The following is a 22,649-nucleotide window of genomic DNA, read 5'->3' on the forward strand; positions in this document are numbered from 1 at the left end:
CCTGGAACACCTGATGAGTTATTATGAAAAAATAAATTCAGAGTCTCATTTTATACCATGAATTAAAATAAGAGATAACCAAAAAGATTAAATATTAAAACGTATGACAAAACACAAGCCTTCATCTCTCAAATCTCTGGAAAAACTACAGAAAAAAGACTGGTAGCTTCCAGTGCATAAAAATTAAACACCTAGGCTTCCCTGGTGGCGCAGTGGTTGAGAGTCCGCCTGCCGATGCAGGGGACACGGGTTCGTGCCCCGGTCCAGGAGGATCCCACATGCCATGGAGAGGCTAGGCCCGTGAGCCATGGCCGCTGAGCCTGCGCATCAGGAGCCTGTGCTCCGCAATGGGAGAGGCCACAACAGTGAGAGGCCCGCATAACGAAAAAAAAAAAAAAAAAAAAAAAAAAATTAAACACCTAGGCAAGTCAGTAACCAAACAAAATTAGAATTTAAAAAGTGGAAAAAAAATATAAGAAACAAATACTTATTTAAAAATCGGCAGGGGGGTGGTGGTGGGATGAATTGGGAGATTGGGATTGACATACATACCTAAAATAGATACCTGATAAGAACCTGCTGTTAGCACAGGGAACTCCACTTCCCTGTACAGTAGAAACCAACCCAACATTGTAAAACAACTATACCCCAATTAAAAAAAATAAAACAATAAATACTTTTAAAAAAATTGGCAGATGTCCTTAACATACAGGGAGCTCACACAAATTAAGAACACTCAGACTCTGAGTGTTTTCCATCTATCAAAATCAGCGAGCCTTTCAAACAAATCCCCAGAGAAGGTGTGGGGTAGAGGGTATGGACAGTGTCCACTGTAGCTAAAACCTTACAATGTCCATAATGGCCCTCTGTGCCAGTAATTATACCCTGGGGACCTATCCCACAGAGATCGCCCAAAAGGAAGAGAAAGTTTCTGTCACAAAGAAGTTCACTAAAGCATTTATCAACGTCAAAGAGTGGAACTTACCACCTAAGCTCAATTTCTCAGTGAAAAATTCCAACTACTACATTCTTGCCATACTTCTTTAAGTTTTACAATTTAGGAAAAGGATGACTTTTCAGGAACTACTACCGCTCATTCAAAGTAACTTCATGCTTCCACTGAAAGCCTCCGACACTGCCAGCCTCCAACTGTACTTCCCTGCACTGGACTGACATTCTTTCCCTACTTATTGGTCTGTCACAAGGAGACACATCTTCGGGCAAACCCAGGCCAGGCCCGTTTGCTTCAGCTTCAGCGTTTAGCATGACTGCCAGTGACATTTTCTGCTATGTTTTAAATGCATAAACATCACCTGTCTAAGGGCAGGACGCTCTTGATGTCCGTCCTGCATCAGGACTAAACTTGCTTACCCATTCAGAAGAGTCAGTGAGACACGGATGACTGATAAATATTTCTGGAAAATTAACATTCAGTCACACCTTTTAGATTGGAACACAGATCACGCAGGTGTACTCTGCCCCTGGTGTCGTGAGCTCACACATGTGTGCGAGGGCATGCACATGCATGTGGGTGTGAAAACCATGTATCTTCATCATTTTCACACAGTCTTTGTTCCTTCCAAAGGCAAATCCGCTTTCTAGTCACAGAAGCTTTTTCCTACTAGATGTTGTGACTAAAGCAAAGAATCTAGTATTGGGTTTCCCTGGCGGCACAGTGGTTAAGAATCCGCCTGCCAATGCAGGGCACAGGGGTTCCAGCCCTGGTCCAGGAGGATCCCACATACTGCGGAGCAGCTAAGCCTGCGTGCCACAACTACTGAAGCCGGCGCGCCTAGAGCCCATGCTCCACAACAAGAGAAGCCACCGCAATAAGAAGCCTGCGCACCACAACGAAGAGTAGCCCCCGCTCGCCACAACCAGAGAAAAGCCTGTGCGCAGCAACGAAGACCCAACGCAGCCAAAAATAAAATAAATTAAGAAGAAAGAATCTAGTATTTTCAGCTACATTGTATGATAAATTTTGCAGTACCTTCCACTGAATTTTTGGATCGCCGTTTTGATGTCTTTGTTGTCACTGACCTGGATGCTCTAGTGGAAATCTCAGTCTTAAAGAAAAGAGAATGAAAAAAATAAATTAATTGATGCACCACAGAGCGACACCATGAGCAGATTTATTATTCAAGCTCAAGGAAGAACAAACAGGAAACACAACAACATCCGTACGCATTCAAAGGGGAACTGACTCCAAGTCAGCGCAGCTAAGCACTTAAGACCTAAGAGTGTGGATTAGAAGGAAGCCGAAAGCTCTTTCACTCTAAATGCAGAATTCCACTTTTTGGTACAGCCCTAAAAAGGTCAGCTGTCCACTGACCATACCTTGAGAATCACTCTCATCAGATGAGTTTATGAGGACTCGACTTCTGTCGCTATATGCTTAATTACCTCAATGCATTTGTGAACAACTCTGAGAGTGAAAACGTACACAGTGTGTTTAAACAGAGCGTAAATCAGAGAAAACAGCACATCCCGTCCCTCCCACCGCTGGCTCAGTTCCCTGGCCCGACCCCTCCCTCAACCTGCCACGAGGGCCTCTTAACTAGCCTCCCAGCCTCCACTCCACGCCTGTCCATCTTGCCTGTGGCTGCCCGGATATACTTTCTGAAATGCAAACTGGACGATGAAGTTGGGGTGAGTCTAACCTCCCCAAGACAGCCCGGCCTGGCCTGGACCTCACCCACAGGAACTGCACTGCAGGGTCCCACCGGGCCAGGCAGAGCTTGGACGGGTCCCTCCAGCCGGCCCTCCGGTCCCTGCCTGCCTCATGACTTAATCCTCTCCCAGACTCCTCCAAAGTGCCACCTCCATCCTCTCCCAAATGACTGCCTTACCCCTCTGTACTCCGCACATCATACTTGTCACATAAAGGTACGAGGAGACCCAAGAGTCACCACAGAGAAGCAGAGAATAAACACACCCCACCTACCTTGCAGGCAGTAAACCCTTTAAAGCGGTACTTTTACGACAAAATAAATATGGACCTATTGTGTGTGAGCCTCCGCCACGCCCCACCCCGTGCCTCCGTGGACTGGGGGTGGACCACACACAGCACTTACTATTTCAACACAGCTATGGGTTTATGGGTTTATGTCTCTCAAAATTATTTTTTCAAGTTTACCTCTGTTTCAGCTTTGGAGTCTTTGAAAGATCCATCTGACGCCTTTTTAGACATCTCTCCTGAGCTTGAGGACTATAAAAAAAAATTTTTTTTTTCAAACTCTAGAATTACTCAAGTCCGTAACATCTAAAAACGCGCCGAGATGTTTTCTCTAACACTGACCAACAAGATAACCCTTCACACGGGAGCACCACGTCACATCCCAGCCCCGCCCCACTGTGGTCGCCGTGTGGCCTGGACCTCCAAAGGCCTATCCGAGATCTCCACCCACTGGGGGCTGACCAGGAGGCCAAGGGCAGCAGGGGCAGGGCCTCGCAGGGAACCGCAGGGAGCAGCGTCTCCCAGGCCCACGCGGTCCCTACGCCAGGCCAGACTTCTCGGAGATGTTCCAGGAACACACAGGGAATCTGGAAACGAGGGAGTCGCCCACTCCTATCTTCTGTGAGGGAACCACTCTCACCTCCCAATGGAGCGGTTCTTTTTGAGCAAAGTGTCCAGACGCTACATCAGGAAAGCACTCTCAAAACAAAAATGACGTGAAAACTGTAAGCATGTTAAATCAACACCTTAAAAAACCGCACACTTAAATCAACTCTCAGAAAGACATATCTCGACATAAGGAGTAGAAGAGACACGATCACTGAGATTTTCCTCCATGAAAAGCAGTGGATGCCTGTTGAGTACTTCAACAATTAACTGTCCTCACGACTTAACTATGAAGGTAGCAGACTATATCCGAAGTAGTTTCCTGTGCGGGCCGGGCTCTGTGCCTGGGGTCCCCGCAGCCCAGAGTGCTCAGTTCCCTGCAGACATGGGAGGAGGGCAGCACCCACACGTGGCCACTCTGACCTCAGACTCATCCTCCACCGCCACACGGGGACACACCCGTGACTTCTCAGAGTGCCTTCATACCTGCTGTTTCACAGGCTGAGAATGTCTCACCATCGTCTCTTCTAAGTCATGGGATTCGACTGGAGGCTGCAGACTGCCCGGCAGGGCCCAGGTGAGAGCTGAGTCTCCTCTTCCCTGGAGCTGCCCTCCCGGAAGCCTCGAGGCTCGGCTCTCTGGGGGTCCCACCACTCCTGGGGGAGACAGCAGCCTGCCCCCAGAGCCCTGTTCCACAAAGGAGCCCCAGATGGACACAGAAGGGCCAGTCCAGCAAAATCACCACGACAGGTCTATGAACACCTGCCTTTGGCCAACAAGGGCCAGCTGGGAGCAGGAACGCAGTCCGTTCACCCTGGTCTCACACATTTAAACAAAAGCACGCCTCGCTCGTGGCTCCAATACGTCCCATGTATCCACGTATAAAAGTTCTCTTTGGAACTGTCTCTCTACTTAAAAAACCAGTCATACCACCAGCAACCTCAGTGAACATCACGGGTGGGACACTGGGTCTGAAGGCCTGGAGGGCTGAGAAGGTGCCCCAGGCAGGGGCTGCCTCATGCACAGTAAAGTGCACTAGAATGTTCGAGCACCACACTAAAACCGGCTCAGCGAAAAAGACTTTTCTTAGACCTCTAGAAAGAAGCAAAAGACGGGGAAGGTCTCTGTTATTTCTAAAACTCCTACGGGAAACCGGGCTCTTATGATACATACGCCGTGGTGGGTTACATGACTCCAGGGTGTCCCTGGGAGACCCCAGGGTCCCAGGTAGCATACCGACAGCCAACAGAACCACTGAGCAGACCAGCTGCCAGGCCTGGCGTGCAGTCCGTCCCACGGAGCCCGCTCACCTCCCGGTGCCAGGGATGCGAGGCCACAAAACCAGAGGCCGGCTCAGCAGGAAAGAGCAAGCTAGCCCCTCACCGCCTGGCCGCCTCACTCAGCAGACCCTGTACTTTCCCAGACCTCAGCTTCCTCCTTTCTAGCAGCTGGAGACCAGAGGATTTCCAGGACCTGCCCAGGACACTTTACAGTTATCTGATGTCCCTGCAAGAACCAGCATTTGCAATGCCAGCCCTGCCAGGAGACTTACCCTATTTACAGCGGGTCCGAAATAACCTGCACCTCTAGAAAACAGTGTCTGAAACCAAAAGAATTTTCTGGAAAACCCTAAATTTACCTGAAAATTTAATTAAACAAGAATTCAGTAAACTGAGATCTCATTTTACTCATCTGCTAATGCTTCAGAGACTTAGAAAGTATCCCCAATCCTTAATCAACGCAGCCATGCCCACACCCCGGGGACCCCACACACTGAGGCTGCCTGGAAACGCTGCTCACAAAGCCACGGGACCCACTGATCCCCAGTCTCCAGGAGAACGCCCAAAGGCACACACACACACAGCAGACAGGAAAAGCAAAAACCAGTATCGCTTTAAGGTTCTCCTAGGCATCCACGACTGTCAGAATTTTAAATTGGTGATAAAGAAATCCAGTTTCCTAATCACACTACAACCAAGACCAGAGTCGTTGTGGAGAACACCACGAACCCTTTCTAAGTTAAAGGCAGAGGTTTTCCGACAGGACTTACCTTTCTCCCCGGCTTCTCGCGCTCGTGGCTCCTCTCCCTGTCGGGGTCCCTGGAGCGCTGCCCGTCCCGCACCCTCTGCCGGGCCCGCTCCTGGCCCTTGTGTCGCTCGCGCTCGCTCTCCCGGTCTTTCCACTTCTCCTCCTTTCCGCCCTCGTTCTTCCGCTCGCTCTCCCGCTCTGCGCCCTTGTCCCTGGCCCTCTCCGGCCGGGCCCTGTTCTTGGCCCGCTCGCTCTCCCCTTCGTGGCACTTGTCTCTCTCGGGATCTTTGTGTCTGTCTCGGTCATTCTCCTTGGCCTTCTCCCTGTCCCTTTCCTTTTCTCTTGGTTTGCTTTCTTCCTCTTTCTGTTTTCGACCTCCGCTTGTACTCCTCTCATTTATTTCAGAGTTTCTTCTATCCTAGGAAAAAAAAAAGCTGGATGACAATATCACTTATAAATGTCTACCTGAACCACAAAAAGCCTCATTATTTCATTTTCAGATGCACGTAACTTGCATTCACCTCTTTATCCTTATGAACCCTGGATGCTTCCTCCCTCACGTTCTTATTATCCAATTCTTGAGGTTTCGACGTCAGTGAGGACCTTCCTTTTGTTTCCACCTTCTCTCCGGCTAACACTCTCTTCACCGCATCGTCGCTGGAGAGCTTGTCCCAACGTGAGGAAATAAAATGCAAGGTTGCGATGAAATTAGTACATTTAATAAACGTGAATGTCAACATTCAAAGATTGCTCATTAAACGGAATCTTTGTCTCCTAATGGATTTCAAAGGATAAAATATTAAAAGGAAATGAACGTTACCACAGACAACGTACAGCATCTCCTCTAACCGAGCCCTCCAGCACTCCTGCGGTAACCGCACAGTCCACTCAAGCTAAATGAACCCTGGGTCCCTTCTACCCAAGGTGCCAAGCGTGGACGTGTGTGCTGTTCAAGGACACCAAAGCTGGCCACATGACTCTACGACACCCTTCGCTTCTCACGGGGCCACAGAGGCCCAGCACCGAAAGGGCCTAAGGAATGATCTAACCGGAGCCCCATCAAATGCCAAAATCCCTTCTGCAGCATCCCTGACCGCCCCCGAGAGTCTCTGAACACCTCGGGTCAGGAATCCCACTGGCCACACACTCCCGCTTTCCGCAAGCCTGTGCTGAGTGACTGCTACACGCCCGGCACTAGACCGCGGGCTGAGGACACGCTGCACACCAGCGAGGCCGCCAAACACAACAACCAAAAGTCAGTGCGCTGGGGGAACACGACGGGGGTTCCAGCAAGAGCAGCCAATCCCACACGGCTCCCGGGAAGCAGCTCCGCACAGAGAAAGCAGCAGCACAACTGAGGGAGTGAGACCAGGGCAGGAGCTCTCAGGGGTGCAGGCACAAGGTGAGAGATGAGAGAAAAGGACCAGAGGAGACGGGCTTCGTGAGCAGTGCACGGAGCTGGGGGCGAGGGATTCAGCAGGAAGGCTAGTCAGATTTGCTTTTTGGAAAGATGAGCAACGAGAAGGATCTGGGTGTGGGGGCGGGGGACAGAGGTCAGCGCACTGGAAGATCAGCCTCTGCGTCTCCATGCCTTGGACCCAGCACACCAGGGCGAGGCTACCCTGAGGCCCCGGGGGCCAGTCTGATCCCACTCTCCATCTCCCACTGCTGCTGTGTGAGCTGAAGCCCACCTTTCCCATCTTGGTAACATGGAAGGTGAGCCCTCAGCCCATCAGGTCCATGAAGGGCTCTGTTAGTCATGCCCTTGATAAAGGCCCAACTCCGCTCCCCTGGGGGCTACTCAGATCCCACAAAGAAGGCAGGCCCTGGGGATGACCTGCTCCTACGGCCCAGCTGGACTGTGAGGGAGAAGCCAAGATTCCAGCCCTTGGTGAGGATCTCAGGAAATCCAGTCCCTGCACAAGTGAAACGGGATCTCTTTGAAGGCAGCACAGCTCTGCAAACACCCACCAGGGGAGAGGGAGGGATGGAGGGGAGGAGGGAAAGAGGGAGGGAAGCAGACCCAAGAGGCTGGAAAGGCGGGCAGAGAACAGACACATCCCACAAGCCCCAAAGATGAAGAAAAGCAGCTCCTCCGGCCACCCGGTTGGAAACAGTCACCTGCCCTGAAAGGAGGCCCAAAAGGAGAAAGGATGCAGGGCTCAGCAGGCCGGGCACACAGCCTCCAGCCACGTGCCCACGAGCAAAGTGCCTGTGGAGTCCCTATTTGATGCTGACAGCTCGTAGACCCTGTGCGTAGCACTGCCTTATCTGTTTCAGTGTACAGCTTTAAACTACTTCTGCAACTCTGAGGCTCCAGGAGAGGTGGGGTCAGACTGCAAGCACAGGGTTAAAACCCCCTCCTTAAACACCTCGGCTCCGCTGCGTGGCCTGCCCTCCCCGTCTGGTCATCCCTCCCGCGCTGGCAGCTTCCAGCTCGGGGGCGGCGCTACCTTGTTGAGACAGCACTTTCCGATTCTCTGGAGCAGCTCGTTGGTCCTTTCGGGCTCGTGCCCGGCCACGATCCGAGCCGGTTTTGCCAACAGTGGCTCTCCGGAGACCATGGCCACCACGTCTATGGCCTTCTGGAGGAAGCTAATTTTGGCGTCTTTATCCTGAAAGATTTCCATTTAAAACACAAATATTAAAATACTTCAAAAAGAGCTTGCATTATCTTCAGTATGTCCAACAGGCACAGTTCCCGTTTAGATAAAAAGCTATTTTTAGATGTGTGTTAAATTTAGAAATCCTGACTCTTTATAACAACCACCACCAAAAAAATCTTCCGTAAAGCTTTTAGTTGTAGGTGGTGGGCTAGCATCATTAACCTTTGGAACACTCATTCCATTTCTCCAGGATAACGTTAGCGTGCTAGGCAGCTGCCGCAAAGACCACGAAGTGAGGAAGGGCACCTGGCAACGCCCAGAGCCACCAGCCTCGCATGCCAGCCACAGGTCAGCCGTGAGCGAGGGGCCACCACAGCGCACCGCTCACAAAAACCCTGTTCACGAAGGCGAGCAGGGACAGTGCCTCAAACCTACCTTAACGTTATCGGACTTCATCTCGGCGTCTGTGTAGAGGCCCTTCATGAAACCGGTCATCCTGATCACCTTCAAAAGATAAAGCGAGGCCATGGTCAGCGCCCCACGGGACAGCCCGTGCCCTGGCCTCGCCCACTGCCCACGCTAAGGGCCGCCTGGATCTGTCTACGCCCAGGACGTCATTCATCCACTGACGCAATGAGCACTGAGCGTCTGCCACGTGCCAGGCCTCGTCCTGGCAGGAGCCAGCCTGGTCCTCACAGAACTCAGCCTGGCTGTGACGACAGGTGAACATGATGGACCCGCGGGGCTATAACGGGGGACAGGATCCCTCCTAATCCAGGTGCAGGAGGCCCCGGGGAGTCGGGGAACACTTCCCAGAGCAAATCATATCTAAACTAAGACCAGAAGCTTACGGGAGAAGAATTGGGGGAGCGGGTATTGAGGAAGCACGTGACAGGGAAAAGAAACAGTCCCACAAGGTCCAACTAGGTCCTGTTGAAGGGGCCAGAGGAAGTTCGACAAGAGGAACCTGAGGCCAGGGAGTCAGCACGGGCCTGACTGGATGGCCTTTGAAGCCATCAGGAATATGGACTTAGCCTCACGACCACGAGGAGGCCCTGAGAGGTGCACAGACAGGAAACGGCCTCCTGTGAGGACGGCTCGGGGCAGTGGAGAGCGTGGACTTTGGAAAGAAGAGGGACTTCCCAGCCTGGGTTTCTCCTCACTTCCTGGGACACAGGGGTGCTCTGTGCCACATCACTTTTGTCCTCCCCCCACCCCTTCCTCTCCTCAGTCAACCTGGACCTCCCAGCTACCCCTCAGTCAGGCTTTGGGGGTGGTGATGTGTTCCGTTCCTCCCCACCTCCAGACACACCAGGGCCCTGGCTTCTCTCAGACCAGAGGTTTTCAAAATGCGGCAGGTCACTATAAAGTCAATGTAATGGGTAGCAATAAGCATTTTTTAAATAAAACATATAAGAAAATATCAGACTGCACTGTATGTAGTTAGGATGAATATTGCCTATATGTGTGTGTCCTGGGTCAGACATAAAGAGTATTTATTACCTTAAAAAAAAAAAAAAGACAGTCCCACACTAATATTGGGCTCCTTCTCTGAGACCAAGCTACAACTAGCTAGCTATTAATTAAGCTAGCTTTCATTCCTCAAACTACTTAACAGCTGTGCTGGTTTTCTTCCTGACAAGACAGGAGGAATATTAGGAGTATCCTGCATTTAATATTCCTGGAACTTCTGCATCCTCAAAAGGAAAAACCTTTGGAGCTTTTTCCAGTGTGCTGACAGTTAAACTTGTGAGCAGTCATTTTAACCAACAAGAGACATGAATTTCGCAGGATCAGTGCTTCAATTGATGAAAGAGGCAGAGTTGGTTTAGCAGTAGCTAAAATACTAACAGGGAGATTTGAATACAATACTCAGGGGCAGTGAAGAATTTTCGTACAAGGATCTGCACATATTATCTGAAAATGCTTTCCAGATGTCAACTGTCCTAACATCTTTATTGAGTAGGTGACAATTAACGTATTTATCTTTACACAGGTAGAGAAATTAATTTTGACCTTAGATTAGGAAAAAACTGAGGAAGAAAAGCAGACCAGTGGATCCCGATTGGGAACACGGAACTCCTTCCCCACACCCTGGCTACCTGGCCAACCAAGCCGATTCCTGCCCGAACCTTCCTCCTCCTCCGCCCTTCCAGGAGGTGGGGACAGCAGCCACCATGAGCCCAGGGCCACACCAAGACCCACAGGACGAGGTATGGCCCCCAGCCTCCTTCCTGGCTCTGTTTCAGTGAAGAGATGGGACTAACACAGAAAATGAAAGTGTGAGGCTGGGCGGCAACCGCTGTAGTTGGCCACTCACCTCCTGGCTAAGTGACTTGACCCCTTCTGGGTTAGAGGACGCTACCTGCCTACTTCACAGGGCGGGGTGATGCAGCTCAAGGCCCGGCTCCCACCAGGCTCTCCACGCAGCCACGTCCCTTCCCCAAACACTGTCCAGGGCAGGTCTAAGTGCTGCACTAGCTTAGGAGGAGGGGGAGGCCCGTCAAGGCAGCCCTTGGGATGTGGGTGGGTTTCAAGAGAGCTGTAAGCACGATTAGGGTTTTTAACAGAGAGAGGCACACATTGTAAGCTAAGCTAAGATAGCAAAAACAAGTAAAGCAAAATTTGTGTAATTTCCAGCACCTGCTGGAAAGAGTGAGACGTGAAGTTTAAGGACAAACATGGGGCAAGAGTGGGAGCCTGAGCCCCTGGACAGGTGCAAGTTCGAGCTCTTAACTCCCCAAGAGCATGCCCGAGTTTCCAAGGTCAACACTGCACTCAGGTGCGCCACGGAAATGGGCGCTGCCACCCTGAGTTACAGGAGCCTTGACTGATTCCATTCAACAATGAATGTCTGTCGTGCACCTTCTGTGTACCGTACCCAGGATATGCCAACAAACAAGCTACCGTCCATGTCACTCAGGAATTCACCAGCCAGTGGGGAAAAGTTTACAGACAACCAATCTCAAGACATGCTCTGTCGTTTATCAGCAAATACTGACCTGCTCTTTTATAGCGTCTTCTTTTCAGGTCCCCTAAACCACCTTCAATCAATTCACCCACAGGTACTGATTAAGCATCCAGTATGTGGTGACCACAGTGGAGCAGGTGGAGGAAAACTTGGGGAGAGGGAGTTTATACAAAAAAAAAAAAGAATGATTTCTTTCTCCCGGGATTTGTAAGCACTCTCCACATGCTAGACACCGCAGCAAAAAAAAATCACAGAAACAGCTTTGCCAGGTAGAGTGGAAGATGTGCTCTGAGAGATACATGGGTAGGATGGGAAGAAATAAGAATGCTCCCCAAGGGGCCGGGAGTCTCCCCGGAAGAGGGGGCTCAGGGGGTTGGCGCGAAGGGGAGCACAGGGGTGAGAGCAGAGGCGCCGCGGAATCCGGCCAAAGCCCGGCTCCTCGGGCAGGGGACGCGCTCAGCGACGCGAGGTCCGACCCTGACGCCAGCCCTGGTCCCGACCCACAACCCGGCAGTGACCCCCGACCCGCATCCCGGCCCTCACCCCGACCCCCACAAGGGCCCTGACCCCCGGCCCGCACCCCGAGCCCCACAAGGGCCCTGACCCCCGGCCTGCACCCAGACGGCGCACCGGGACCCCGGCCCCGACCCCGACGAACCCCGGACTGCACCCCGACCCCCGCCCCGGCCCGGCGCTCACCTCCGTGATGATGTCGTGCAGGTAGCGGAACGGGGGCTTGTTCAGCAGCTTCTCCGTCAGCGGCGGCCTCCGAATCACCTTCCCCAGAGCCTCCTGCGTCCGCTTCACCACCGCCGCGTTCATGGCGGCGCCGCCCGCGTCTCGCCGGCCGCCGAGCCTAAACTCCGCTACGCGGCCGCCGCCGGCCCCGCCGCCGCCGCCAGGTCCGGCCTAGACGCGCCGCTCGGGTTTCCATCCCACAGTGCACCGGAGTCGGCCAAGGCGCGTGCGCGGGGCCGCGGCCCTCGGTCGCCAGGGCGGCGCGGCCTTAGCAACGGACCGGCGGCGGCGCCCCGGGCCCTGTCCGACTGCGCGCGCACGCGGGCGGTGTCTGCGGTGGGGCTGCCTCAGCGTCCCTGCCCGGTGACAGCGCCGAACCCCTCCACCGCTCAGCAGCCTCGGGAAAAAGCTGTTCGCCCCGCGTTAGAGGAGCCCTCCCGAGGACTGGATAGCAGCAACACAGCTTCCACGATTCATTTCAGGGGGACTGGACTAAGTTATCTCGAAAGACACATACCTTATCCTGTTGTTACTTAACATGGCTTCTTGGAAGAGTAACTCCTTTTCTCTGAGGCTATGTTTCTGTTCCTATAAAGCAGGGATAATATGTGCCAGCCTCCCTAACTCCCAGGGAGATGAGGACCAAACGATGCTTCAGGGCTTTGTAACCAGGATGAAGCCGCTCCCTTGTTGTTCTGCCAGGTGTCTGTGGTTCTGTCCCATCTGTCTTCCATCCGCCACGCACAGGCTCACTGCAGATACTTCTATCAATATTGAAGCTTTGTGGTCTGTTTTTAGTTCTTCTATTGGATACCTTTGTAATTTTTATTTACATTCATGTTTACCATTTTCAATGCGCTCCATTCTTTATGTGTTCTTTGCTCGAGATGTATCTGGATGTGGAGTTTTTTAACTTAAAATTTATATTTGACTTTTTAAACTATTTATTTATTTGGCTACGTCAGGCCTTCGTTGCAGCACGCGGAATCTTCGTTGGCGGTATGTGGGATCTATCGTTGTGGCGCTCCTTGCGGCGCGCGGGCTTCTCTCTAGTTGTGTCGTGCGTGCGGGTTTTCTCTTCTCTAGTTGTGGCCTGGGCTCCAGAGCGCAGGGGCTCTGTACTTTGCGGCACGCAGGCTCTCTAATTGAGGCGTGAGAGGTCGGTAGTGGCACTCAGGCTTAGTTGACCCGCGGCATGTGGGATGTTAGTTCCCCGACCAGGGATTGCACCCATGTCCCCTGCATTGGAAGGCGGATTCTTTACCACTGGACCACCAGGAAAGCCCCCGATTATTATTGACATTCAATAAAATGCACCCGTTTTAAGTGCACAGCCTGATGCGTTTTGGTAATTTTACACGATATGCTACCATCACCACAATCAAGATACAGAACAGCTCCTGTACCCTAAAACATTTCTCCTGCTCATTTGCAGTTCATCTCCTCCCCCACCCCAGCCCCAGGCAACTGCAACTGTCATCACAACCATGCCTTTCCTAGAGTTCCATATAAATGGAATCACACAGTACATAGTCTTTCGTGTTTAATTCTTTCCTTTATAATGTTTTGAGATTCATCCATATGTCATTCCTTTTTGCAGCTGAGTAGTATTCCGTAGTACAGTTTGGTTATCTGTTCAACAGTTGATGAATAGTTGAGTTGCTTTTATTTCTTATTATTTATGAATAACACTACTAAGACCATTCACATACAAGTCTTTGTATGAACATAAGTTTTCATTTCTCTTGGATAAATACCTAGAAATAGGATTGCTGGATTGTATGGTAAGAATATGCTTAACTTTACAAGATACAACCATACTGTTTTTAAAGTGGCTGCATCGGTTTTCATTCCCACTAGCAACGTATGGGATTCCCAGTTGTTCCATGTCCCCTGGCAACACCTGATGTGTCAGTCTTTTTAATTTTAGCCATTCTCATAGGTATGTAATAGTATCTTATTATGGTTTTAATTTGCATTTCTCTGGTAATTACTGATTTCAAGCACTTTTTTTAAAAAATAATTGTATTTATTTATTTATGGCTGTGTTGGGTCTTCATTGCTGCATGCAGGTTTTCTCTAGCTGCAGCGAATGGGGGCTACTCTTCGTTGCAGTGCACAGCCTTCTCCTTGCAGTGGCTTCTCTTATGGAGCGTGGGCTCTAGCCACACGGGCTTCAGTAGTTGTGGCACACGGGCTCAACAGTTGTGGCTCGCAGGCTCTAGAGCACAGGCTCAGCAGTTGTGGCACATGGGCTTAGTTGCTCCGCAGCATGTGGGATCTTCCTGGACCAGGGCTTGAACCCACGTCCCCTGCCTTGGCAGGCAGATTCTTAACCACTGAGCCACCACGGAAGCCCTCAAGCACTTTTTATGTACATGTACACTTTTCATTTTCACAGGCATTCATATATATTTGGTGAGGATAGCCTACAAAGTATCATTCAGGCATTTATTGAATCACTGCTGTGTGCTGAGTACTGTTTAGGTGCTGGGGATTTCTGTGGAACTACATACCTTCTAGTAAGCAACTTCCACAACAGCAGTTGTTCACTGCTCCTAGGACCATAGCTCTCTCTGCTGCTAACTGCATCCAGGACCATGTGAGCATTGGTTATCTAGCCAGAGGCCAGGTGAACGGCCAGAGCTCATCTCCCTCCAGCAGTGCCAACCTCATTCCTTTCCACACTTCACCATGCAGGTGGGCTGGCTGTAAGAGACTTTACTGAGAGGTTGAGAGAAGCCCAAGAGGTGACAACCTGTGAGGGAAGGCGTTTGATAACACTCACTGTGTAGAGCTCTTCCACGGTCCATGAGGAAGAAAGCCCCCGGAGAATCGTGCTCTAAGATTCCCTCCCGGGTGGCCCTCGGCTATTAACCCTGCTTCCCAACTTCCAAGTCCACCCCTTGGCCAGAGCACCTCCATCCTCTGGCCCTGCCTTATAAAACCTTCCTGACTTTCTGGGAACCCCACTCTACCCATGGGAGCTTTTGTCTTCCCATCCATTCCCTTTCGCCCAGCAGTACGCTTCCCAGAGTCTGGGTTCTCCCGTGCAGACTCACAACCCAAGGTCTTGGCAGGACAGTCCCCTGTGGCATTTGGCACCTTGGTCCCTTGGGTGATGGTGGACACTGTGAACCAGGCTCCTTCCAGGGCTCTCAGATTCCTGTTATCCTCCTTGTCGTCCACACACTTATCTTTATCACACATGTATCCTGTTGCCCAAGAGCAAACACTCGTTCTTAAACCGTCCATCAAACGCCATAAAGAAGTGTAAAACAGTTTCCCAACTGCCTCGCCATTTCTGAGCGTCCTCACCCACGCTGACGCTGGTACTTCAATCACGATGGAGAATGGTATTCACTCCCTTCCCCCTCCCCGTCCACCACCCGACCCCACCTCAGGCGCCCTGGAAGTCTATTAAAAGGGGGGCCATAATGGAACTGTGTACTTCTTCATGGCTGGGCCCTTAGTTCATGCAGCTTGGCCCAAAGGTCTGCGGTGATTAAGCCCTTAGACGAGGATGCACCAGCTTCCTGCCCTGCAGGCGTTAGGGAGAGAAGGAAGGGGAACTCACTGGCCCAGGGCGGCCAGGCCCTCGGGGCCTGCAGCAGATGCAGAAGATGCTGTGGAGTCTGAGAGCTGGAGCGTCCCACCCAGACCTCTTCCTCCACCTGCCCACCGTGGCCAAGCTGGGAGCCCAGAGTCTCCCGTCAGGGGCACCCACCTGTGAGCTTTGAACACTGGCTGGGCTTGGCCTGAGCAGGGGCAGAGGGGGAACTCAGGGAGGTCAGTGACCTTGGCCTCTGACCCCCAAGTACCCGGCCTTCTCAACAGAGGCTCCCCAGCCTCCTGCCCAGAAAGTTCACGCCAGGCAGAATCCTCCTCTGGGCCCGGAGCAGCCAGGGCAGCTGTGGCCAGTAACCGGCTTGTCTGTGAGCAGTGGGGGAGGGCGTATGGCTGTGGAGAGTCCTCTGGCCCCGAGGGTCCACCGAGGACCCCAGCCAGTGCCGCACGAGGAGGAATCGTGTTTCTCCCACAGCTGTGGAGAGTAGGGGGACGTCTAGGCTGAGGAGGCCCTGTGGAGGCCGGAGGGCACAGGCCTGGCCCCTCTCTGCAGGACCGTGAGAGAGGGTGTGAGATCTCAGATCTGGGACAAGGGAGCAGGGTCACCACCCCGCACTGAGGGCCTGTCTGGGCGGAGGTGACTGTCGAGTGGACATGAGTCCCTGTAGGTAACGTCCTTAACACTGTCCCTAGGTGAGTCCTCGCCTCCCACCCGGAAGGCAGGTGGGCAGGCATTCTGGGGCCTGGGAAAGCAGGGCTAGTGCATGCAGCTAAGGATTCCTGCCTCCAGGAAAGAGACCTGGCACCAGGAGTCGGGACGGGAGGAGGGCGCCAGCCTGGGGCCTCCAGTTCTGGGGGCTGGCTGCAGGGAGTGGGGGCTCTGTACCCTGAATGCCCCTAAGTTCCTCAGAGTCATGAAAGGATTAGAGAAAAAGGCAGAGCACATAAAAAAGTGTCATTCATAAAAAAAGATAATTGATTGAATAACTAGAGAAAATCACAGCAAAGAAAGTGTTTGAAACATAAAAGCCTGGCAGGAGATGCTTTTGAAATCGGCAGTTTCTGAATGAATGAATGAACCAAGTAACCGTGGCCAGGACTCACCCCAGGAGGGAAAGTCCACAAAGCAAGGTGGCTTCCAGGCCCTACCTTCCCTTGCCTGAGAGGCGAACATTCCTAGAGACAAAGGCCCACAGAGGCTGGGGAGGCCCAATCCTGAGCTCCACATCTGAGAAGAGCCCAGAATGTAGGTCAGCCAGAGGGACAGGCTGGGAAGCAGGCACCAGGAGGGGGAGAAGTGGCCAGAGCCTGGGGACAGCCTCAGAAGGGCAGGTATCAGTCTGTATGGCCAGTAAAGTGCCTTGCTGTACACTCCATCATCTAAGCCACGAGGTAACTGACATCATTTTGTGAAATCTGAGGGGTCTGCCTAGAGGCTTTGTCCCCTCCTCTCCAAGTGAGCCTAGAAGACAAAACCTTCTATCTGTTCCTAAACTTGCTAAGATCATTTCTGCCCCAGGACCTTTGAACTTGCTGGTCCTTTCAGCTGAATAACACTGGTCCCCCAGATCTTCATATGGCTGCATCCTTCCCATTATTTGGGTCTCAAATCACATGTGACATCTTCAGAGATGTCAAAAGTAAACCACATCTGAACTCTCCAGCCTGTTATCTTTACTTTCTTCAAAGTACTTATCACTCTAAGATCATTTCTGCCCCAGGACCTTTGAACTTGCTGGTCCTTTCAGCTGAATAACACTGGTCCCCCAGATCTTCATATGGCTGCATCCTTCCCATTATTTGGGTCTCAAATCACATGTGACATCTTCAGAGATGTCAAAAGTAAACCACATCTGAACTCTCCAGCCTGTTATCTTTACTTTCTTCAAAGTACTTATCACTCTCTGGAAGTAATTTTTAAAATTCATATCTGCCTTTTCATTTTCTGTCTCCTCTCCCACCCCAGTTGCCCCCCAGAAAGTGAGTTCCATGAGTACAGGTTGATTTGCTCACCTCTGAATCCCCTATACCTTCAACATTGTCAGATGCATACGATACTCAATACCTATATGCCAAACGCTGAATAGCTTATGCAGTTAGTAGAATTGCTCTTTCCTAAGGGCTCTTAGTAACATGGTTCACTTATACCGCAAGTTTAAATGAAAAAAACTATGATGTTATGTGGACAATATGATCTCAGTCATGTTAAATGTGTACTTGTGTGAGTGTGTTTGAGTGTGTGAATAAGTCCAGCAGTCCCAAGGTTTCAGAGATGATCTTGGAGTTGGGATAATGGGACATTTCTCTGCTTCTTTATACCTCATTGTAATTTAGATTTATTTCTCAATAAATAATAACTTTTCAATCAAAAACAAAAGTTAAAGTTTGTCAGAGGAAGCCCCCACTTGGAAAAACCACAGTATTGATGCCTTGTTGGTGAATGTTCTGGGTGCCCATTTATACCCCATTCAAATATAACTGCATCTGGGCTTCCCTGGTGGCGCAGTGGTTGAGAGTCCACCTGCCGATGCGGGGGACGCGGGTTCGTGCCTCGGTCCGGGAAGATCCCACATGCCGCAGAGTGGCTGGGCCCGTGAGCCATGGCCGCTGAGCCTGCGCGTGCGGAGCCTGTGCCCTGCAACAGGAGAGGCCACAACAGTGAGAGGCCTGCGTACAGCCAAAAACAAAAACAAAAACAAATATATATATATATATATATATATACATATATATATATACATATATATATATATATATATATATATATATATATATATATATAAAAAACTGCATCTAACAGGATCATTTAGGAGACTGAAGTTTACCTGGTACTGTTGTGAGTTCCCCAAATTAGCAGTGACCAACTGTCACTTTACCTGTAACCAGCTGTGTGACTTTTTGGTCAATTCTGGCCTTTTTAGTCCTCATCTATTTCACCAGGAAAGCGAGGGATTTGAATTAGATAAACTAGACGCCTCCTCCAATAATTATCCCTAAAGACAAGCCCTTGGAGCAACGCCCCGCAGAAGAATCTGGGCCGAGCCAGATGCCACCAGGATTTTCTTAAACCGGGATCTCCCGGGACCTAGAGATCTGATGGAGGGCCCTTACATCCATGAAAACACAGACAGAATAATTGTTCAGGGCACCTTCCTGGAGTGGAGGAGGGGGCGTCCACGGCTTTCCTCTTATTTGAACAGAGGGGCTGTTTCTCAAACAAAGGGCAAGAATCATCTGCCGTCAGAGACCCAAGCAAGCCCTTTCCAGGAAAGCCTGGTTAACGAGTGTCCAAAGTCAGTCAGGGTTTGCCCGAAAGCACGAGGACAAGGTACACACGTGGACTTGGCGCTTTCTGCCAGAGTAGGTGTCACAGGAGGGCAGGCGGGCGGGTTCCGAGGCCTCAGCGCTGCCTGGCGCTGCCCCTCCGCCTCGCTGGGCCCAGCCCCTCCCTTCTGAGTGCCTACCACACACCGTCCATGTGAGCCACACACCGTGAGCCACACGCCGTCCACGCCTCAGAGCGGAGTTTCAGAGCACAGCTTCTGTCTGAATCATGTAAAAACAGTTTTCCACCCAAACTATGCCAGCCTGCCACCCCTGCAAGCCCAGTAGGCTTGTGGGTCATTCCTCGGGGAGCTTCCCCTGACCTGCACCTCCGGGGGCCTCGCCAGGTGGCCCACGGCCGCCCATCAGCTTCCTCCGGGCTGCACCTAAACGAGAAATTGTGTAAAGGGATGTACAGTGTCTCCTCCCCGCTAGAACGCAAGCTCCAGGAAGACAGGAGCCTGCTCTGCTGTCTCCTCGGTACACACGGTGCACCTTGGCTAAATGAGCCAAAGTCTGAAACCACTGTCTCGGATGCTGTGGACGGCCACCCCGATGCTTCTCGGACCAAAGCCCACTCCACAAGGAGTACTGGTCCTTGTTGGCTCCCAGCTAAGCTCCTCTCTGGGGAACTTCAACCAAAGCGGCTTACCTCCCCCTCTTCCCCCCGGGGAGTCCCCATTCGAGTTGGGGCTACGAACCCACTTTCTCAGGGACCTCCACCTAATATAGTTGCTATCAGGAGTGGTCTGGGGAAGCAGCCTCTAACCTGAGACTTTGAAGCGGAATCACCCACTGGCCAGCTGAACTGAAATCCCCATGATTAATATAAGAGTGGGAGAACTGAGCACCTGGTGCAGTAGGGATGCAACTGTGAAAAACCTCCCCAGCGCTGGAGGGATGGGAGTCCAGCAAGAGGGCACTATCTTCAGCATCTGAAAGAACCATGGGGTCAGTTGGTGGCTGTGGGGTTGCCAGGGCAGTGGATAAAGACAATGAAGGCCGAGGCTGAGAGTCAGAGGACCTCCTTGGCAGGTCGTAAAGAAACCCTTGTCTCTTGCAGCCAAAGATCAGAAATAGCTGAGGATCAGGTCCAACATTAATTTTTTTTTTTTTTTTTTTTTTTTTTTTTTGGCGGTACGCGGGTCTCTCAGTGTTGTGGCCTCTCCCGTTGCGGAGCACAGGCTCCGGACGCGCCGGCTCAGCGGCCATGGCTCACGGGCCCAGCCGCTCCGTGGCCTGTGGGATCTTCCCGGACCGGGGCACGAACCCGTGTCCGCCGCATCGGCGGGCGGACTCTCAACAACTGCGCCACCAGGGAAGCCTCAACATTAATTTTAAGGGCAGTGGAGCTCCAGAGAAGGTTTATTTCTCAACTCCAGGAAGTCTGTTCTGCCAAGATGAGACGTGTGACTGGGAAGCCCTGGGACTGAGATTTGAACAGGAGATCTGGATTGATGTACTCAAAAATCTAGAATCCCCACATTCCCCTGAATCTTCTGGGCTTACAGAAGTGGTCCACTCCTCCCCGTAAAGGGCTTCTCGACGACAATATAGAGGTCATTGCATGCAAGACAGCACGTGCCTTTCTCGGGATCCTCCCCATCAGCCCCCTCCTGTCCCCAGAGTTGTCACCAGGGTCAAGTCACGACATGACCTGCTGGGAAGAAGGCAGTAGACCCACAGGAGCTGTAGGGCCCAGCAGAGCCTGGAGGCCGTATTTGGGACGGCATCCCCACGTGCTGGATCAGCAGGGGATAGAATGAAAAGTTGGATGAGAGAGAGTTAGTCAGTGTGGCAGGACTTCTGCCATACAGTATAGGATTTACGACCCTGGCAAGGACCCAGGGACACGGGACTAATCATCTTAGTTGTTAGTATGGTTCTTGAAAGCCTGCAAAACGCTGTGGCCTTCACTAAATGAAGGAAAACTGCCGTCCCTGCCACGGGATATGGTGGAGAAAAGGGTCAAAGGCTCAGAGAAGTAGTCCTGCTAGAGTAGATGCAGTATGTAACGCCAGCAAACCCACCAGCCGACTTGCTTCCATGGGGGGTCCTGGTGGATCACTTCTTTTACCAAAGCGGTGACTGGTGAGAAGTGCGCCCGGCGGGGGCTCATGGCAGGGAGATGCTGTTGTGAGTCTGAGCTCCCTGGTAACAACGGGGACAACAGGATCTCAGAATAATAGAGGCCAAGCAGCGGTGCCTAATGATCAGAAACAGGGTAGATACAGTTACAGTAAAGAGTGGCAAGGTTGGCGTGGTAGCCAGCAGGAGGTGGCATGCAGACAGCCATGAAGATGGTGGATAGAACACAGTGTTCCTAGGGGCCAGATGCACAGGCAGTGAGTGAGGTTTAACCAAAGAAATCAAAGATAATCCAGAGGCTGAGGGCTTCTGCCCCCAATAAAAGGCCTCTACCCCTTACTCACTGTTCAGACCTGGACCCCACTGACTGAAGGAAAGCCCAGATTCCCGACATCACTGCCATTGTATACAGTCATAATCTCCCCCAGTCTTTCTCCAAAGAGACCTAAGGTCACTCATCCGGGTAACCCTACACTGGGAGGACAGGGGCGGGGTATACACAACCATTTCAAGGAATATTGGACGCAGGGTCCTGGGGACATGAAGCGTCATCATGGCCCCTGTTAGAGGGAGGGCATTCGGGGTCGAGTGATAAATAAAGTCCTGGCCAAGATTTGCTTCAGTTAGCTGTAGGTTTGTTTAGATTTTGTTAGGTTCCCTGAGTGTACGGACCCACCTGGTGGTCATTTCCCAAGCCCTTAAACGCACAGTTGAAATGGACATACTTAGCAGGTGGGATTAGCCCCGTGTTGCCCAGGTCCTTGGACTGTGGAATAAGAGCTATAGAAGTGGGGGAGCCTGTGTGGGAGCCCCTGCTCACCTCCGCCGGGAGCGTAAACCAAAACGGTACTGAATACTGCTGAGAATGACAGTAGTTATAAGAGTGGGATCTGCCCCGCCCTTAACATGGGTAGTTTGTCCCATCATATAGCCATTTAATCCATCAGTCTAACTCCTATAAAATTCATCTGGGTCCTGGAAAATGACAGTGGAGTACTGCAAACCCAAACAAGTAGTAGCCCCAATTATTGCATGTTTTCCAGAGCAGGTCAACACAGCCTCAAGTCCGTGGGAGGCAGCCAATACATTCTCTTCCATCCCTACTAAAAAGGAGGACGAGAGGCAGTTTACACTCATTTAGGATGGACAGAGGGCACATTGACGGTCTTGCCCCAGGGTCATGTTAACTCTTTTCCCTCTGTCCTAACAGAGGGTGCTCTGCGTGACACCATATTGGTCCAGCATATTAACGGTATCATATTAATTAAACTGGATGAACAAGAGGAAAACACGTCAGAGGCTTTAGTAAGATACATGCTGCAGAGGCTGGAGAGAAATCCTATGAAGACTCCGGGGTCTGCAGGAGTCCAGTGGTTTGGAGCATAACAGACACCTGCTCCAAAGGAAAGGACAAAAAAAAAAAAAAAAGGAGAGGACAAATACTGCATTTTGCACTTCCCACCACTAAGAAAGACCCACGGCGCCTCGTAGCTTCTTCGGATGCTGGTGGCAGAGTGGGCCACACTTGGGAATAATGCCCCGATGCACTTACCAAGTGGCTCTGGGAAAAGTCCCAGAACAGCAAAGAACTCTCGCAGGTGCAGAGGCTGTGGTACAAGCATCCCTGCCACTTAGACCAGGTGATCTGGAAGATTCTGTGGTTCTAGAGGTGCCTATGCTGGGAAACGATGCCATATTCCTTTACACCACTAAGCCTGGGGTAATTTTATGGCAAGCCCCAGGAGGAGAAGCACAACGTAGACCC

General features: G+C 51.6%; 1 protein-coding gene across 13 annotated transcripts in view; it reads right to left on the minus strand.

Moving 5' to 3' along the window:
* Nucleotides 1-12,119, minus strand: part of TRAF3IP1 (TRAF3 interacting protein 1) — a 65,917-nt gene extending 53,798 nt beyond the window's left edge. For 3 of the 13 annotated variants that reach the window (XM_019923587.3, XM_019923586.3, XM_019923584.3), the window contains exons 1-7: nt 11,867-12,117; nt 8,632-8,700; nt 8,044-8,205; nt 6,112-6,255; nt 5,613-6,008; nt 3,137-3,208; nt 1,991-2,066 (exon numbers count right to left, since the gene is read on the minus strand). In XM_019923587.3, the coding sequence (XP_019779146.2) occupies nt 1,991-2,066; nt 3,137-3,208; nt 5,613-6,008; nt 6,112-6,255; nt 8,044-8,205; nt 8,632-8,700; nt 11,867-11,989 (1,042 nt within the window). In that variant the 5' untranslated portion in view covers nt 11,990-12,117. Of the gene's footprint in view, nt 1-1,990; nt 2,067-3,136; nt 3,209-5,612; nt 6,009-6,111; nt 6,256-8,043; nt 8,206-8,631; nt 8,701-11,866 lie in introns of all 13 variants that reach the window. The other 10 variants (XM_019923589.3, XM_073807029.1, XM_019923588.3 and 7 more) reach the window with 7 other exon arrangements.
* Nucleotides 12,120-22,649: the final 10,530 nt, after the last annotated feature.

Source organism: Tursiops truncatus, chromosome 7 (genome assembly GCF_011762595.2).
Source record: "Tursiops truncatus isolate mTurTru1 chromosome 7, mTurTru1.mat.Y, whole genome shotgun sequence".
NCBI classification, from domain to species: Eukaryota; Metazoa; Chordata; class Mammalia; order Artiodactyla; family Delphinidae; genus Tursiops; species Tursiops truncatus.